This window comes from Hyaena hyaena, unplaced genomic scaffold, assembly GCF_003009895.1.
Source record: "Hyaena hyaena isolate Hyena2069 unplaced genomic scaffold, ASM300989v1 scaffold_3, whole genome shotgun sequence".
Classification (NCBI taxonomy): Eukaryota; Metazoa; Chordata; class Mammalia; order Carnivora; family Hyaenidae; genus Hyaena; species Hyaena hyaena.
In genome coordinates this window covers 6889752-6902428 of record NW_024080635.1, presented here as the reverse complement: position 1 = coordinate 6902428, position 12677 = coordinate 6889752, and the positions used below count along the sequence as shown (strand labels likewise).

The 12677-nt window shown below is 53.8% G+C and overlaps 1 protein-coding gene across 2 annotated transcripts; it reads right to left on the bottom strand.

The window, feature by feature from the left end:
• Window positions 1-1839: 1839 nt before the first annotated feature.
• Window positions 1840-8107, bottom strand: SLC30A2 (solute carrier family 30 member 2). 2 transcript variants are annotated; one of them, XM_039234016.1, is made up of 8 exons: window positions 8058-8107; window positions 7164-7384; window positions 6320-6466; window positions 5446-5599; window positions 4563-4719; window positions 3716-3821; window positions 2501-2635; window positions 1840-2001 (listed from the first exon to the last, which is right to left on the bottom strand). In XM_039234016.1, the coding sequence occupies exons 1-8, from the start codon at window positions 8105-8107 to the stop codon at window positions 1856-1858; spliced, it is 1116 nt and encodes a 371-aa protein (XP_039089947.1). In that variant the 3' UTR covers window positions 1840-1855. The 2 variants fall into 2 exon arrangements, with proteins under 2 accessions (XP_039089947.1, XP_039089950.1); XM_039234019.1 differs by lacking the exon at window positions 6320-6466.
• Between the last annotated feature and the right edge of the window lie 4570 nt (window positions 8108-12677).

Below are 12677 nucleotides of genomic sequence, written 5' to 3'. Positions count from 1 at the left end.
CACACAGCTGTGGCCCAGGCAGCCTTCCCACGGCGGGGAGGGCTCTCAGTGCCAGTCCTGGCCAAGGGAAAGAGACACCTTTCCCCTCCCCACTCACTGCTACAGCACCCAGACACTGAGCTGCCTTGGCATGGCCTTACCCATGGAGGGCACTGCCAGGCCCAAGGGCTTGCACTGTACCAACATGCAGCCCAGAACAGGTTTTCAGCTCCTGCTGTAAAGGGAGGCCTGAGTGGCTGAGGCAGAAACCCCAGTCCTGCTTCACACTGGCCCCATGACCTCAAGCAAGTGAGTCAACCTCTCTGGCTTTGGTTTTCTCATTTGTAAAAATGTAACACCACAAATACCCTCTCTGCAGAGGGATATAAGGATGTGACACCCGGCAGAGGTCAGGACCCAGGTTCCTGGAGCCTGCAGTGGCCAGAGGGGAGAGGGGCTTGATTCTCCAGAGATTGGAGTAGAATAGAACACAGCCCTCAGCAGTGCCCCTCCCCCACCACACTTCCAAGCCACACGACTTCCCACAGATTTACCTGTGACTCAGACCACAGGTGAGCCTGGATGACCGTGCTTGAAAGACACAAAGAGGTTATTTCGCAGATGGAAAGAAAGCGGTTCACAGGGGAAGGCGAGTGACCAACCCCTCCTCTTCCAGCTGTGAATCAGGGCAGAGTCAAGATCAAGGCAGTGCCCCTGGGGAGGCTAGGAAGCCCACCTGTCCCCTCGGCAAAGCAGTTTCATGCTGCATCTTTCCAGCCTGATGATCAAAGTAACCACTCTGCAAGGAACACCGTGTGCTTAAAAGACTTTGGCTCCAGTCCTCACAACAACCCTGTGAGGTAGGTTCACTCTTAGTCTTTTATTCTGAGATGAGACCTAAGGGCACTTGCTTGTAAAACCCAGGGCCGCCTAGTGACAGGCTGTGCTGCCTTCCCTGGGAGACTGGGCACAAGTCTCCCCTCTTCACCTTGGACACACCAGCTGCCCCTAATTTAGGAACCTGCATCCACCTCAGGAAGCCAGCATCTCCCAGCCACTGTCCTCCATCCTTGGGTTCTGAGCCCGTCAGGCCATGCGGGCAACAGAGCTGGCCCAGGGGCCGTGGGGCTGCTCAGGAAAGACCCACGCTGAGATCGCTGCCCCCACTGCCACCTGTGGCCAGGGCATCATTGCGTTGGCACAGGTGGTGCCCGAGCTGGGGGAATAAGGGAAGAAGAAACCGGCCAGGTCCCTTCCTGATCAGAAGCCTCCTCTCTCCAGGAAAGAGAAACATTTGGCTCACAGCTGAAGTGACAAAGGCACAGACAGGCCTCAGGTACCTGCTGTCACGGGACATGTGTGAGAGTGCAGGGTCCTCACAACTCCCAACCCCAAGGCCTCCTTAAACCCTATTGTTGCAGGCAGAGGGAGAGACTGTTCTGGGGCTTCTGCATAGATCCGTAGGCAAAGGCCAGACAGACTGAAATGGGGAATAAGACAGTGGGCAAGGGGATATTGAGGCCAGTCTCCCCCCGTCACCCCTCGCTGTGCCTCACTGCTTTTCCTGAAGCCGGTGGTAGGAAAGCTTTAGCTGAGGATTAGGCCCAAACCCAGCCCTGCAAGGCACCAATCCAGAAGCTGGAGGAACGGGGTCATAGTGGCTTTACACTTTGCCGAGTCTCCATCCTTCAAATGGCTCTAGTCAGATGGGGGAGGCAGGGAATAGTTCCTCCACACTGAACACAGAGCAGAGGTCAGGAGAGGGACCCGCTTTATAACACAGCCAGGATAGGCGGTGTCCTGGCTGGGCCTGGGGGACACCTGCCCCATCACCTGCAGGTCCTGGCCGTGTCTCAGTAGGCACCTGGCCAGGCAGTCAGTCCGAGGGGCCTTGGCACGCCTGACAGTCCTTCATGTCCTCGGAGTAGTCTTCAATCTGGATGGTCATGGTGTGGAAGTGGAACTTTCCCTGCAGGCTGGTGCTGGCTGCCTTCAGCACGGCCTGGGCGTCTGCATTCTGAGCTAGGGGCCGAGAGGACACACCGGGGGAGGGACCAGAGAACACTTACTCACTCTTGGGCCCTTAGGAACAATCAGGAGGCCAACACTCCCTACCCCCTGCAGAACAGGATGCAGGCATCGAGAAACCCCCAGATGCCACTCCTGCATCAATCAGGCAACCCCCTGGTTCCCGTACTTGGCCCAATCCTTCAAGAGCGGGGAAAGCACTGACTTTAAGGCTAGGAGTCTTTTCTCTGCCACCTGTTAGCTGTAAAAGCCCAGGCAAGTGACTGTACCCCTAATTTAGGAACCTGCACCCTACCCAGCCCCAGCCTCAGTTTCCTCATCTATAAATGGGGTCATGATGATCAAATGAAATAATGTCTGTAAAGTACTCAGCATGGGGCCAGGTTCAATGCACCAGCACTGCAAACATCTGAGGTCATTGGCTGCCTCAGGGATGGCCCCAGACATCCGGCAGCCTCTCGCTCACCCAGCCCTGAGTATCCTGACCACTCACCTATGGCGATGTGGACAGACAGCACGGGCTGGGACACGGTCAGCGCCCAAATATGCAGGCTGTGTAAGGCTTCCACCCCTTCCACGGACAGCAGCAGGTCCCGTACAGCCGTGAAGTCCACACCCTTGGGGGTCCCTGAGGGTGGCAGGGACTGGGGCTGAAGGAAACCGTTCCCTCCCACCCATGCTGTTTTCTGCTGTTCACGTCTCCTCAGAGATGACCCCCTTGGCCAGCAGGTCTGATGCTGCCCCCGCCTCCCAGATGATTTCCATCATAGCATCCTTCTGTATGTCTCTTCACACTTGATGCTGTCTGCAACTATCTTGTTAGTTTCCTGCCTGTGACTCCTCTATAATGGAAACTCCACGAGAGCAGAACAGTTATTTACCACCGTATCCTCAGTGCCTAGAACAGGGCCTGGCCCATAGCAGGTGCTCAGTGAAAATTTTCTTGGAGCGGAAGGGAGAAGGAAGGAAGGAAATTGGGGACCCCTGCACCCACGTGAGGCATCAGCATCATCACTTATATCTGGGTCAGTCACATTCTTGGAGAAAATGCTCTGACCTGCAGCCAGACAACTCCTGCTGACTCAAACCCAGCACCCAACTTCAGACTGACCCTGGCCACACAGAACCCCATGACCCAAGAATCTGGGGCACAAGAAAGCTGGTGAAGGTGGTAACTCAGGGCAGACCATTTGTCAGCACAGAGGAAGCCCTCTGAGCCCAGCCCTACGCTCCGGAGACGGAGGCCTCAGAAAGGAAAGCACTGAGCTGCAGTGGATTTGGTAAGCTTGTCCAACACCCACCCCCTTTTCTCTCAGCCTCAGTCAGCAATGGAAGCCCCTTTCCCTGCCTCAGGGAAGGTAAATGACTGAGGTGCCTGAGGGAGGGCTGTGGGGCTCCAAGGGCTACAAACACCACCTAGAAGTTACCTGATTAGGCAGGGAGGACCCATCCCAGCAGGGAGGGGACACCTTGGGGCTAGAGGGAAGGCAAGGCACGGTCCGGTCCCTGGGACATTTCTAGGAACAGCCACACCTGAGGGTTCAGCTCGATGCCAAGACTGGCCTAGGGCCCCAGGAGGTGTTCCAGCCTGTGCCAGGCTCCAGACCACGGCTCCCTGCCAATGTGCTGGGACTCCCCTGCCCTCTCCCCCCAAACCTGTTAGAGCCAGAGAGCCAAGAGCAAAAGGGGAGCCCCAAGTACGGGTTACCTTCCATCAGCACCAGGATCACATCTCTCAGGATGGTCAAGGTTGTCCCCAAGACCAGGATGGAGAAGAGGAAGGTGCAGATGGGGTCTACATACTTGTACTCTGGCTACAGAGAGAGGGGAAGGCGGAGCTTGGGCTCATTGCTCAACACCTCGGCCTCCCTCTCCCTTCCCGCCCAGTGCTGCGTCAGAGAGAGGGGTGCTCTCATGTGGTCAGCACAATCCTCACCCTGTCTCTGCCTCCCAGTTCTCCACCTTTTATTCTGTGTCCAGAAGAATGGGCAGGACAGATCACAGCTCAGGGTAAGGCACGGTCCCTTCCTACCCCTCCTCGCCCAAGGCACTGAGCTGAGGACAGAACTAAAAGGAATCTTAGACGCCAGTGGTCCAACATCTCATTGTATAGATGGAAAAGTTGAAGATCAGTCAGAGCAAAGGACGACATCACACAGCTAGCAAAGGGTGGAGCCAGGCTTCAACCCCAACGCCTGGCTCTTTCCACTATGTCACTCGGCCACCATGTGATGGACAATGCCCGGGCATTGGCAGCACACTGGCCTGGGTTTGAATCTGGCTCCACAATTTCCCAGCTGTGTGACACCATCCAAGTCCCTGAACCTTTCCGAGCTGCTGAAACCACCACCACCTGCTCTCCAGGATTGCCGTGAAGATCAGAAGTGCTGACGCTTGGTAGGCATTTGGGTGAATGTTCCTTCCCTCTCCCCACACAGCTGGGAGGGAGCTAGAACCTGGAAAGGGCCATGTGTAGAGAGGAGCCTCCAGATGACCTACACTCCCCTGCCCACCCCAATCCCCCCGGCCCACCTCCCTCTGTCCCCAGCTCTGACCTTGAAGTATAAAATATAGGCTGCCACCAAGATGCCTAAGCTCTGCAGAAAATCTCCAACCACATGGATAAAGGCAGCTCGGACACTGGGGTTCTCCTGCTGTTGGCTTGTGTCGTGGCTGTGCCCGTGGCCACACTGGTGAAGAGTCAGCCCCATTCTGCGGAAGCAGAGACAAAGCCGAGGGGCTCGCTGCCCTAGCAGGTAGAGGCCACCCATAGGGCTGGCCTTCCTGTGGGACAAAAGTCCTCACCCCCAAGACTGCTCGGTCCCTTTGCCCGGTGGGGAGCCCGACCCACCTGGCCTTGGTTCAGAGCACCACAGGAGAATGGGCTCAGCTCCAGTGCCAGGCTGAACCCGGCCACAAAGATGCCAAATCTCGGAACAGGAGGACACCACCGAGGTCATCTAGTTCCCCCACCCGTGTCACAAATGGGGAAGTTGAGGCCCAGAGACGGAAGTGGCTTGCCCAAGACCACTGAGCAAGGTAGAGAAAGCCAAAGCAAGACCCCACGCTCCACACACCCTGCTTCTCACCGAGACTGACTTCAGGCACGCCAGCTTTGGAAAAGGACTTGGATTCTACCCTTAGGGATAGGTGCTCCTATAAGAACTAGACTCACCTTTCCCATTTCAGGTCTGAAGGCTTCCGGTGTATTCACTCACACATATGAGGGGAGGGGGCGGTGGTGGAGTTGACGCAGCCCCAGACTCAGAGCCTTCGGTGGCCCCTGCCTCGGCCTAGGGCTGCCAGAGCTCAGACCGCCGGGAAGTCCTGGTCCTGTGGCCTCTCCACCGCCTCCTTCCACTGAGAGCAGGCCTGCAGGTGTGTGTGTGTGAAAAGCAGGAGGGGGGAGGACTCACAGAGAAGCGAGGCCACACTCACATGATATTCACGGCCACAGCACAGCCCGATGTGATCAGCATGGTGCCCCCCTCGACCTCATAGTCCCCAGAGATCAGCCGCTCCACCGCCAGGAACACCAGCACGCCAGTCACGACCCAGATGGACAGTACGGAGAGCAGGGCTCCCAGGATCTCTGAGGAAGAAACCCAACCCCCCCACCACCAATCTTAGCATAGGGGGCCCTAAGCCTGAGGAGGCCTCCCCACCCCTCCACGATCCACCAGCCCCCTCCCTACAAAGTCAGGGCCTGGGTCCACCTGGGCTCTGCTAAAGGTATGGCTGGCATGGTTGAGCCTTACCTCACCGCTCATATGTCAGGGATGTCAGAGCTAGATGAAACTTAAGAAGTCATCTGGGTCCACCGTTTTTGTTTTACATGTAAAGAAACTGACTTACTAAAATATGTACCCATTGCTCATCTGGCAAACTGAGGCTTCTGAGGAGAAACTGGGCCATCTCCCACCAAGAGGAGAATGACAGTGCCACCCAGACATGAACTAAATGAGGTTTAAAGGCTCTATCTTCCAGAAGGCTTTGTTGACCTTTCCCTCCCCCAAGAGCTGATCCACGGAATTATGTGCAGAGTTAATGCCATGGTCATTTGTTCTGGAAGTCTGACCATTTCGTTTCTTAGGGAGGTGAGCTCTCCTTCCCTGCACACCAGAAGTTCCAAGAAGGACAGGGGATTAGAGCTCCCCCATCGGACTGGAAGCTACCAAAGGATAGAGCCCAAGACTGATGTCCCCAACCCAAGTCACCCTCTTGGCCTCGCTCAGGGTTCCACCCTATGGCAGCTACCAAAGAACCCACGTCTTGACCACCTTCCTCTTGCAACCCCAACCAGGGTCCTCACCAGCTCGCTGCCAGCCGAAGTTCATGGTCTTGGTGGCTGGACGGGAGGACATCCAGAGAGAGAAGAGGCTGATGAGCATGCTGGCAAAGTCAGTGAGCAAGTGGGCCGCGTCAGTCATGACTGCCAAGCTGTGTGCTAGATACCCGCCTGTAGGGGGAGGACCAAGGAGACAAGGGTCCTTATCAGCTCCCCCAAGAAGTCAGCTTCCCAGACTGCGTGTGCAGCAGGGAAACCATGGACTCTGGAGAAAGACCATGGATTTGGGACCTCTCTACCCATTAGCTATTGAACCATAGGCAAGGGACTGACTTTCTGAGCTTCAATTTTTAATCTGTGAAATGGGACTGACACGATCTATTTAGAGGAACTTGTGAAAATCAAGTTCAAACAAGGCCTGGAAAGCATAGTAGGCACTCAGTAAACGCTCTTTCCTTCTAGGCATTCAGGCCCTCCCTCACACACAAGTTGTGCATGATCTTGAGCAAATTACTGAACCCTAATGTGCCTCAGTTTCATTACCTGTAAAATAAGAATAATACCACCCACATGACAGTACGAAGTTGTGAGGACTGCATGAGATAATGTGTATATAAAAGACTCAGCATTATGAATGTTCAATAAATGGGGCTATTAGTATTTATTTTAATTAAGTAGGCTCCACACTCAATGTGGGGCTTGAACTCAAGACCCTGAGATCAAGGATTGCATGTTCTACCAACTGAGCCACCCAGGGTCCTGGGGCTATCAGTATTAATATTAGTAGGAACATTCTGGAGAAAAGCTTTTCAGATCGTCCACAGTATCCATGCACCCAATTTCATTTAATTAGCACAAAAGTTCTTACCAACGACTTCCCCAATCATGAAGAGCAGGCAGATGGCAGAGGCCAAATAAAGCTGTCGCCGGGCCTGCTCCTTCTTGGGGTCAAAGTGACTGCCAGGACCCTTCTGGGCATGACAGTAATGGCTGCTCTCAGTGGCTAGCTCAATGGCCTGCAAGTTCAGACCAGGTGCGGGCAAAGGGATCCAGCCAGCCCTCTCCTGCCACAGAGATCCGGTGTAAGACCTGGCCAGGGAGGAAAGGAGAGGGGAGACTCAGCTCTGAGACCGGGCAAGGAAGGCTGACTCCAGTCCTGTCTCTCTGTGGGGCCTTGTCGTTCCCATGCGTCCAGTTAAAAGAATAGTTAAGGACACTCCAAGCTGGACAGTCTCTGAGGAGTAACCAGAAACTCGTGTTTGGAGTGGGGTGCTGGGGCAACGACCAGTCCAGGAGTCTTGGGGTCTTGGTCCAGGGTGTTCCCTCCTCCCCCACCTCTCCCAGGCCCTGGAAGAGGTAAAGACCTTGGGAACTGGCCAAGGGGCGGGGCCAGTGCAGTCAAGCCCGGAGAAGGAACAGAGCTCAGGCTCGGGAGAAGGACAGACCCCCCTCTCGCGCACCTGGGGACACAGGGCCTCCCAGGGCGCGGCTGCCCCGGGGGCAAAGTGTCGGGCCGGAGAGGCGGGGCTCCAGGCTTGCCACCGCACACTAGCGGGCAAGGGGTCAGGATCTGTGCCCAGGCGCGAGGGAGGGATGATCTCGTGCCCGCGCTCGGTTTTCCGTCTTCCCCCTGCCCCCAATCCGTCGGTTCTATATGGTCCCGTTTTCAAGCCTCCCGCGAAACCATCCACTGTAAACGGCAAGCCAGGAGATGCGTCCGATGCCGCTCAAATCCCCGCTCCTCCCGGGGCTCTCGCCTTACCGGGCTCCGGGTCTGGCGTCCATCAGATGCTGCCTCTCCGTGGGCTCCATGCGGCCCCGCGCGCCCTGCGCCGGGTCCGGGAAGCCGCGCGCGGCCTCTGAGCCCGGGCCGTCCGGGAAGTTGCGCGCGGGACGCAGCGCAGCGCGCACCCACCTGCCGGGAGGGCCCCGCGCGCCGCCCGCGGCGCCCCTGCGCCCGCGCCTCTCGCCCGGCGCCTGCCTGGCGCCGCAGCTCCAGCCCGGGCAGCGCTGGGGCCGTCCCGCTGCCGCTCCGGCCGCTCCCGCCTGTCCGCGCCCCGCGCCCGCCCGCTTTATCCGGCCGCGGCCACCCCGTGTGAAGCGGCCCGCGGCGCGTCGTGTGCAAAAGGCCGCGGGGAAGGGGGAGGGGTGGCCGGCCGCAGAGAGCGCCCCGGCGCTGCCCCAGAGCACCCCGTCCCCGGCGCCCCTGGGGCCCGAGAAGCCGACAGGGCCGGACTCAGGACTGGGCGACGGCTGTGCGCACTCTTCCCCGCGCGCAGCTGGCCGCATTCCGCCGCAGGTTCTCGGACCTCGGTGTGTGAAAAATCCGCTGCGGGGTCCCCTGAGAGCAAGAACGGGGCTCCGGAGGCTTGGGGTGTCTTTCCCTGGGGCTGGAGACTCCCGCGGTCCGCCGCGTTCTTCCGCTTAGACCAGGGGTCTCCTGGGGGCGGGATATGCCTGCCCTGGGGGCTGGGACAGGAGCCCTTCCTAGGACTGGCTGTGACTGACTGATCGGCCCATCCTAGCCTCTGAAGCAGCGCCAGTTCCTGCCCTCCCGCGCGCCCCGATTACGATCTAGAGTGGCTTCGTCTCCACCCCTACGTAGAGCGCTGTGGCCCTTGGGCAGCGTTCACCATGTGCGCGGAGGGGACACCACCTCCACCCTCCCTTGCTGTCCTGCCTGAGAAGCGCCTTGTCTGCGGGCTTGGAGCCCCACCCACTTTAAGCGTGGTCCCCTCACAGGGGTTCCTGGGGGATCAGGACCATATATATGGCCTGCCCTTATGGCTGCTCCCTGATAGGGGCCCATTAGGTAGAAAGAACTTTGGACGGGTGACCTCGATGGCCAGTCACTCAGTCATCCCCAGTGCCTTCAGTCTAGGGGACCATGGCTTGGCTGTGTCCCTTCACAGAGACTAGAATCTAGGGTGCAAACCTCTTGCCCACGCCACTGGGAACAAGGAAGGGCTCCTTCAGTTTCTCCTCAACAAGAGTAACCTTATTTGGGGGCTAAGTGCAGGGAGTGAGGGTGGCAGCACTAGGCCTGCCTAGGTTGGGTCCCCACCGAGTGCCTTTCCACCTCCTCTGGAGTCTGAGTGAGAAAAACCTTTACCTTAGGCTTCCTAGTTTTCCTGGTATAGTCCCAGAACCAGCAGGCCCAGCACTACCTGGAAAAGGTGTTAAAACGCAGGTTTCAAACCCTGCGTCAAATCAGCTCAATCAGAATCTTATAACGTATTTGTTAGCAAAACGCTTATGCTGTAAAAAGCGTATTTTTAGGGGTGCCTGGGTGGCTCAGTTGGTTAAGTGTCAACTTCCTCTCAGGTCATGATCTCATGGTTCGTGGGTTCCAGCCCTGCATCCGGCTCTGTGCTGACAGCTAGCTCAGAGCCTAGAGCCTGCTTTGGATTCTGTATCTCCTTCTTTCTGCCCCTCCCCAGCTCATGCTCTCTCTCTCTCTCTCTCAAAAGGAAATAAGTAAACTTTAAAAAAAAGTTTTAAAAACACATATTTTTAAACATCCCTCTTGTTCCCTTCAGTGCAGAGCACACTGTAAATTTTCAGTAAATTGCAGATTTACAGATTGGACCCAGATGCATATATTCATTTTATTTAGAAAATTATGCTATATTTCCCTTTTTTTCCCCCTTATTTTTTATTTATTTTTTTAAGAGAGAGTGTGCACAGGGCAGAGGGAGAGAGAGAGAGAGACAGAAAAAGAGGGAGTGAGGGAGAGAGAGAGAAGGAGAGAGAGAGAGAGAGAGAGAGAGAGAGAGAGAGAATCTTAAGCAGGCTCCACACTCAGTGCTCAGAGCAGAGCCCAACTCAGGGCTTGATCCCAGGATTCTGGGATCATGACCTGAGCCGAAATCGAGTCAGATGCCCAATTGACTGAGCTGTCCAGGCTCCCTTGCCAGATTTCCTTTAAATTAAAACTTTTGACGATGCATTTTAATTGATTTGCCAAAGTTTGATCAGTCAAGACTTTGATATACTGAAAAAGCACTACGTCCACTTGTATTATATACCTGGCTCCAGACATCATCAAGAAGGCCTATGTGAATCACATAGCAGTTCTCAGATCTCAACCTGCAGATTTTGTTTCAAAAATATAGATTCCGAGGGTGCCTGGGTGGCTCAGTTGGTTAAATGTCTGACTTGGTCTCAGCTCAGGTCTCAAGCTCAGAATCATGAGCTCAAGCCCTGCGTTGGGCTCCATGCTAGGCGTGGAGCCTACTTAATTAAAAAAATAATAATAATAAAATATATATATATATATATATACACACACACATATATATACTGCTGCTGATGACACAGACCTTGCTTGGAGTTCTCTCCCTCTCTCTCTGCCCCTCCGACTGTTTGCACTGGCTCAAGTTCACTTGAGTGTGCTTGCACACTCTCTCTCTGTCTCAAAATAAATAAACTTTATATATATGTATGTATACCTATAAAGAGAACTGAGAACTGCTATGTATATACATATATACGCATATACATATATATCCATACACATATACATATATATGTGTGTGTGTATATATATATATATTTCCATGTTCCACAATGAGTCTGACTCCGTAGGTCTGGGGTGGGGGGAGGGATTTGGGAATCTATATGTTTAAAACCTCAATATTAGATGCTGCTGTGAAATTATTCATTTTTTATGGTAGAGTCATTTTGATTTTTAAAGAACCTTTATTTGAACTATTGAAGGATAAAATGATATGGTATCTGGGATTTGTCCCCGAATAATACCAATGTAGGGAGTGGGTAATGATAGAGAAGAAACAAATGTGTCAATAACTGTTGAAACTGACAGATGGATATGTTATACTATTCCCTCTACTTTTCCATGTTTGAAATTTTCCAGAATTAGAGGTCTAGGGAAAAATAAAGTTCTTCCAGTGGTTCTAACGCAGCAGCCTATGGAACCGTATTGAAGATTCATTGGAATAACCCCCATGAAGCCTGTTTCCTCTCTTACAGCAAGATCTTACAGGAATCTTGTGATCAAGACCCCTTCTTAACACCCTTAAGTGTTGTGGTTTGCAGAGATAAGCAGAGCGCTTTGTGTGGCAATGTAGAGATCTCATTTGCAATCAAGAGATACCTCCCTAGAATTTAAACTTTGACTACTAGCCTTGACTGCCTTCCCTCCTCTCTCTGATAAGTGACAAGATAGTGGACTGTTATGCCCGTTTCTCATGTTATCAGGAACCTGCAGAAGAAATCTGGAGGCAGAATGTGGACAGGTTGTAATACTGGTTTTTGAGATTTCGAAATGATGAAAACCTCTCTCTTTCTGGTTTCAAATTCCTTTGGTCTTTCATAGGAAGATACTTTAGGACTATAAAGAAAAAAAGGTATGTGACTATCAAAAAGACAGGATGGGGGCATCTGGGTGGCTCAGTTGATTGAACAACTGACTTTGGCTCAGGTCATGATTTCATGGTTCGTGAGTTCGAGCCCCGTGTACAGCTGTGTGCTGACAGCTTGGAGCTTGGAGCCTGGAGCCTGTTTCAGAATCTGTGTCTCCTCTCTCTCTCTCTGCCCCTCCCACACCTGCACTGTCTCTCTCTCTCTCTCTCTCTCTCTCTCTCTCAAAAATAAAGATTAAAAATTTAAAAAAAAGAAAAAAGACAGGATCGTGGCTACCTCTAAGGAGTGGGCCACTCGAGGGCTTCTAGGGGACGGCAGTGTTGTTTTTCTTGCCTTGAACAGTAGCAACACGGGATTTCATTACGGGATAGTTTATTAAACTCTACAGCTTATTTTGTTTAGTTGTGTGTAATATGTTATACCATTTGTCTAGAAGCTGCCTTTAGGCAAACAGGCTTCAGTGATGGAATGTAGAAAGGGCCATGGCAACCACCTGGCTAAGAGACAGGCCCATCAGGTGACCCACCTCAAAATATCCGTAGATCCTTACTGACCAATGAGCTACTTACAACTGGGCACAGCTACCAAAAAAGGGGAAGATTCCCTATGTTGCCATACCTCTTCACCTTCCCCCTTTAAAAACAGCCCCACCCACTGCCTCCTTGAAGACAGCCTCTCCTCTGCTCTCCTGGCCACCGCTTCCTGGCAGGTGTATTCAATAAACTTCTATCACCTTTGTTTCACCTCAGGTGAATTCTTGTCACCTTGTGGGCCACTGACTTCCACTCGATCAAACCCCACATTTGGGGGCCTTCATCTGATCAGGAAAGACACTCCATTTAGACACCACATTTGGTGGCTCATATGGGGAGACTCTGTGGTGCCCTCACACACATTTGGGGGAACCCTGCACAAGGAGCTTTTGCCAGTCTGGAACTCTCCCTGCATTCTCCAGGAATTTGTCAGGACTGTCCCTCGGTGCATCAACTCTGTCACT